The sequence below is a fragment of the Hydra vulgaris genome, chromosome 15 (assembly GCF_038396675.1).
Source record: "Hydra vulgaris chromosome 15, alternate assembly HydraT2T_AEP".
NCBI lineage: Eukaryota > Metazoa > Cnidaria > Hydrozoa > Anthoathecata > Hydridae > Hydra > Hydra vulgaris.
In genome coordinates this window covers 31,650,050-31,656,753 of record NC_088934.1, presented here as the reverse complement: position 1 = coordinate 31,656,753, position 6,704 = coordinate 31,650,050, and the positions used below count along the sequence as shown (strand labels likewise).

The following is a 6,704-nucleotide window of genomic DNA, read 5'->3' as shown; positions in this document are numbered from 1 at the left end:
TATAAAAAAACTTTTATAAGTATTTTATAGTTACAAAAACGTGTTTTTGAATTATCTTTAGTTTATTGGGAACTTTTGACTTTCATTTTTAACTAATCTTCCACACAATAGCTTCACCTTTTGCCCTTTTTTACAAATGGCAGACTATGGTTGTAAACAAAAAAAAGCGACTTCATTTATTGTCGAATAAATTACCACTAGTTAGATATCAGTTAATATAATATATCATTGTTAAAACCTCCATATACAAGGAGAAATTACATATAACAAGTGCTAAAAAAATAGTTTAAAATAAAAAAAAAAAAAGTTAAACCAATGAACATAATCTCAATAAGATAATCTCAATCATTCCATGACTAACGAATGTGAAAACTGTATTTTAACAAAATCTTATCAAAATTCTTATAAAAAAAAAATAATTAAACAAATTGGTAAGATTGACACTGCCAGTGTGCGTCGCTTTTATCTTTTAAAGTTTTACTTTCTCTCCGTCTCTAAAAAACAATATATATATATATATATATATATATATATATATATATATATATATATATATATATATATATATATATATATATATATATATATATATATATATATATATATATGTATTTCAAAGTTTTAACTTAATACATACATTTTTTGAAATTCTATAATTAAGAAAAATTTCCAAAACTTAACATAAAGGAACAGTAACATTTTTTATGCAATAGATAGCTAGATAGCAATTTTGCAATATTATAAGTTAGAGATGTTCTATATTAAACTCAGACCTAATGCGTAGTTATTCATATACTAAGAACAAGTAATCTCCAACTTGAGACAACTTGTTTCAAAATTTTTGTTTTAAAAATGTCATAAAGAGCAGTGAAAACGCGTTGATGTTCACTATTTTATGCGTAAAGTTCTGCGTAAGTTAAAAACAGTAAAATTCGTATTCACGAACCTCGCGCAGTTGCGTGAACAAAAGTTCAGTGCTAATAAATCGGTATTCATCAAGCTGAAATGCTATTCACCAATCTTTTTAAAAACTTGCTCAGCTCATTTTAAGCAAGAAATTTTACGTAAGCCATAAGCTACCTTATTTTTGGCGTAACGTTAAAATCACTAAATATTAGAAACGATGTAACTTTGTTATGAATTATATATTGTCAGATTTATATAGAATCTTATTATAAATAATAATATATACAATTTATGTATATAAATTGTATATATTATAATAAAGTTAACAATAATCATAGATATTAATACAAACATAAATGCATCATAGTATTTTAATAACTTATTAACTTTTGATATCTTAGTATTCATTATTATAAATTATTTTATTAAAACATTGTGTATTATAATATCATAATAGTTTTGTTACATTTTTTAATAATATTATAAATTTATTAACTTATAATAGTAATACATTACTATAAAATAGGATCCTTATATATTAAATTTTATGCATTATGATGTTATTATATTATTACTAAAACGTAACATCTATTGTATAAAATAATTGTTACATTGTTGTATAAATAAGATATTTTAGCGTATTATATCTTATTTATAGTATAAAGTATATATTATATATTTTAAAAGATGCTATATTTTTATGATTTTTGGTAATTTATAAATATGTATATATATATGGATATATATATATATATATATATATATATATATATATATATATATATATATATATATATATAATTATTGAACTATTACATTAACCAAAAAGCAACTACATCTTTCTAAATATTAACAAAACACTGTATATATTAACAAAAAAATACCTATATCTTTATAAATATTCTTTTGCCCATTTTTTTGTTAAATTATACATGCCTTATTGAGCATAATGTTCATAGTTGTTTTAATAGCTTAATTTAGTTTTAGGTTAAATGGAAATTTAGTTAATTTCCTTGAGGTCAAGTCTGGCGTTAGGCTCAATATGTTGCCTTAATTAGCTATTCGGATATAGAATGTGGTCAAAAATTTGTTTGTATAAAAATAAATAGAGATATTGTTAACACATTAACAATGTTTCGTCACCAATCACCTTGAGGAACAACATAATTTCTTCGGAGGCAAAAATTCTTATATCAAAGAGGCTTTTATCAAAGTAACTGGAAGTTTTCAAAGAGTAAATGGTAAAATTTACTTCACAATTCAAAAAAGTTCGTAACAAAAAAGAAAAATCGTTTGATCTTTCATTGTTTAATATGCTTGTTATTAATTGACTGTTAGAAGTAAAGTTTAAAAGAGTTGATTTATCGACTACTTAATTAAAAAAATGGCTTTTTTCTTCTTTCAAAGATGATGAAAAGTATCCTGGATAAAGATTTTTATTTTTTTCTAATTTTGAAAAAAAAAGTCATTGAAAATGCAGTTTTCCTTTCTGCTTGTTAACATTCATGATTACATCATTTAATCAGCCAACTACACCAGAGAATTTAAATTTCAATAAAGTTCACCTTCAGGTAGATAGTGATGTGGAGCAATCCTTTGATCATCTTAAAAACCGTTGGAGGTCACAAGAGAAGTGGAGCACTTCAGTGCTTCTAACATATGCTCACTTGAACAATATATTGCAATATATTACTTATGTGCAATTTACTGCAAAACCTTTACAAATGCTTAGGATTAGAAATTCCAAATGACATAAACTTTGAGAACAACGATGACGATGATGTATACTATGTGCAGGCTGATTTAACACAAGTCATCCAATTCGACTGGATATTGTTCAAAGAATACAAATAAAAACTTTGTTTTTAAAATGAAGGCAATAATATATTGTTAAATGTTACATTGGGGAATGTTAAAAGGTTTTTTTTAATGTTTTATATGACTTATTTAGGCATTATGCAAACTCCAAACCTAAGAATGCTCATGCTTATTTCAAATTAGTATGCAAGTTTTTAAATACTTGTATTTTAAAAAAACGCTATTTACATTTATTTATGATTGAAAAAAATGAAAGTTTTTACAGTTTTTTTAATTTGTATATTAAACAATTGTCAAAATTTATTTACCCTTTCCAACCAATTTGTAGATTAATCAGTCAAGTTTTATAAACAGCCGTTTTATAAGGCTGTAAAAAATATTAATTAGTTGTATTCCCTAAATTAAATATGTTAAAAATTATATGAATTCAATATAAGAAAAGTTTGTTTTATAATATTACGAAAACTTGGTTCATTAAAAAAAAATTAACGTGGTTATTTTTTTGTTTATTTTAGGCGTAAGTTTTTGCGCAAGTTCAGCACAACTCGTGCGCAACCCTAACTTTAGGAAACTATGGTGAATACCAAATAGTTACGAAAACAACGCTGAACGTACGGTTTCCGTAACCTTAATTGAGCTACGCCAGAGTTACGAAAGTTTGGTAAATACCCACCCAGGTTCGCCTCTAGGCGAACCTGGTGCGTATTTTCCAAAAATTATTTTTTTTTTTTTGTTAGTGCACAAAGGTTATTTTTTTGTTGCTGCACACTTTTGTGTACCAACTAAATAAAGTTATGCCATTGGACTATATAAACTCAAAGCACAGAACGTGAACTGCACATGGACTGTTACAGTCGTAACAGTCCGTTAAGAGGCTGTAACTACTCCGTTAACAGAGTGTAAACATTTAAGTAAGATTTAGGCGTAGTTAATTTTAAAATCAGCATGAAGACACATTAACTGAGGGTTGTGGTTTGGTCAGATATTCTTTTATTAAAAGAGAATCTTCTCTAGATTTAAAACTAATTTAAAAAAGTGTCACAAAATCGGGTACCCCTCCCTTCCCTCGCAACAAATCGTCACAAAGTCACCTACCCACACCCCCGTTCCTTCTCCTCCTAAAGCGTGAAATAATTTATGGACAACCTCTAATGTAATAAAGTTTTTTTTACAAAATGTCATAACTAATTTTTAATGCCATGTTCATTTTTTTTATTTCTCATAAATGATAAATTCAAACATAAAATGCAAATTATTTATGCAAATTTTCATGATCTCAACACATTTAAGATTTAAAATAAAATGACTAATTTAACTAACTTAAAATTTAAAGGTTTACGCAGTTTTAGATAACTTGTTTTGGCTTGCAGACTTACATTTTAAATTTTAATTATTTAATTTACTTTTTTTTCAATATAAAAGTATGGCTATAGTTGCTATTAATCTACATGAAGGTCTACAATATAATTGTATTATTATATTGTTGATTATGTTGTTATATGATTACAATATTGTAATCATACATTGGAACGCAAAAAAAAACTGAGTTTTGCTTTTGCGTTCAAAAATAACAACTCACACGCAAACTCAAACGCATTTGACGCAATTTATTGCGTTTTCTTACGTAAACGTAAACGCAATTTACACAAATAACCGCGTTTACGCACGCATTTAATACGCAACTAACGCATATAGAATGCGTTTATAAACGTAACTTAAGCACAATTTACGCGTATAAATGCGTTTGCAAACTTGACTTCAACTAAATAAAGTTGTAAGTTAGGCTGCCGAGCTTCTGGGCAATAGTTATCATCTAGCATAAATCCGCTGAGCAAATCAGTTTGTTGATCATTTGAACTCGATCGTTCTTTCGTTTATGTAAGTTCATATCCCGATTGCGGTTCTGAAGCACTTTGATAAATATTATGTGGCGTATATAATTTCAGGACTTCGTGCAGCTTTTCTACTGCTCCTAAACAATTTTTCGGATTTTTGGGTTGTGATACAAACTTTATTATCATAAATTAATATATAACAGTAATTAAATTTATAAATTAGGTTTTGAAGAATTGTTTTTTAAACTAAAATTCAAAACTTTTTTTGTCTTATTTAAATAGTATAACTTAATAACTAAATACCTTTAACAAAAAATTGACAATCAAGTTTAAAGAACCACAACTTAAGCTTTGAGATATTTAACAGTGATCCTACTTGATAAATTCCTGAGTTAAGTTTGTACTGAAACTTTAATTTAAAAGAATAATCTAACAAGTTAGTAAATTCCTTTCCATTTCCTTGTAATTCCATTCTACTCCATTTTAAAATCATAATAGTCATTGCAGGCAAAACATCAGCAATCGATGGAAGATTCTTTTGTAAAAAATAAGCTGAACTGATATGCGCGAAGAAGGATTTGTAGGCATAGTTCAATTTTATCTAATTCGATTGGACATTAATTTTCCGAATCATATGCATTTCTTTTATAAGCACTTTGGAAACTCTGTAACATTAGGAAAGGAGCTGACCAGCGAATTCCATCACAACTTGTTTGTAATTTAGCTTTTTTTTTATGTGGTTTTAAACGTTATTTATAGATTGATTGTGCTTCTTGCGAACTTTAAAAGCGTTGCAAGTAAACGACACATATATTTTTTGTTTCTTAATAGCGATTCGTATAGCGATGTTTGTTTTATGAGCTGCGCAAGAAACGGTAGTTTCGATGTTCCCAGTTTGATTTCAAGATCTTTAATTAGCTCAGCACTAAGAAGATCATATTCATTATCTTCGTTAAAGTCATTAGTGATGTTTACTTCCTCAGCTGTTTTGGCTGACTGAGTAACAATTGTAAAAGTAAGCTTCCATGATTCATTTAATAGCACTTCAAGAAGTTCATTAAAGATTTGAACTTCATTATTTAAGACTTCATCTTTACCTATTTTTAGCAGCTCATTATCTGCTTCTTCAATATAAAGGGCAACCTCTTGGTTCACTAATGGATCATCTTCTATGCACTATCGCCACCTTTAGTCTTTTCAACTCTTGAGACTTTTCAAATAATTGCTTAAACAGTCTGACGAATGATCCCCTTTATTATATGTAATTGCTTTTAAATAATTATAACTTAAGTAATCAATAAATTCATTGTGTTTACAGTAGTTAAAGCTGTAAAATTAAAAAAATTACCATTTATTATTGATTTATTGAAGGTAAAGGTATTGATAATCTTTTCAAATCTCAATTTAATATTTTCTGCATTGTGACGTCCCTTCACCTGTTCCACTAGTAATGATGATTTCTTTTTTTAGATCACTGTTCGTTAATGTTGCACCAACCGTAATAAAGCCCAACATTTCAGGAGATGTCCATATATTACTAAATAAAGTGATAATCTGATTGTCACTTTATTCAGTGATATATGGACATAGAGCATCGTCTAATTTTTTGTTAATTAATTTTGATAATTTTGCCATCGTTTCTGGTACTAAGTTTTCTCTAAATATTTTTGCACAAGCAAGTCGATTTTTGACTATATTACTCAAAAGGGGATTATTACATGCATTAATTGAGCAGTTCGATGTAATAAAGAACTTGATAGCGTTCAAAGTATCAGCAACTTGCACATTTCGCTTTTTATTTGATTTGTTTTGTGTGTCGTATGAGTCAAACCACTTACCCAAAATGTCGTTTTCATCCAACATTAAGAAGCATTTACAAAGAAAAATAATGCTTTCTTTGTAAATGCTTCTTAATGTTGGATGTTCAACCAATACGAGCTGTAAACTTTTGATTACACAATATGCAGAAAAACTCGACATCATTTTTGTAGTTACTCATTAACCAAACTTATTACATATATTTATCTTCAGTTATAATAATTTACAAGACAGGGCAATATTGCTTTGCCACAAGAAGAAGTGTGCTCAAGAATTACAATGTAATAATAATTAATAAATAACAAAGCGCGGCAATATATATCCGCA

General features: G+C 27.3%; 1 protein-coding gene across 1 annotated transcript in view; it reads right to left on the bottom strand.

The window, feature by feature from the left end:
• Window positions 1-201: 201 nt before the first annotated feature.
• LOC136091571 (fibrillin-2-like) overlaps window positions 202-6,704 on the bottom strand; it is a 111,429-nt gene continuing 104,926 nt past the window's right edge. Inside the window, exon 13 of the mRNA XM_065819262.1 lies at window positions 202-494. Within this exon, the coding sequence (XP_065675334.1) occupies window positions 470-494 (25 nt within the window). The 3' untranslated portion in view covers window positions 202-469. The remainder of the gene's footprint in view (window positions 495-6,704) is intronic.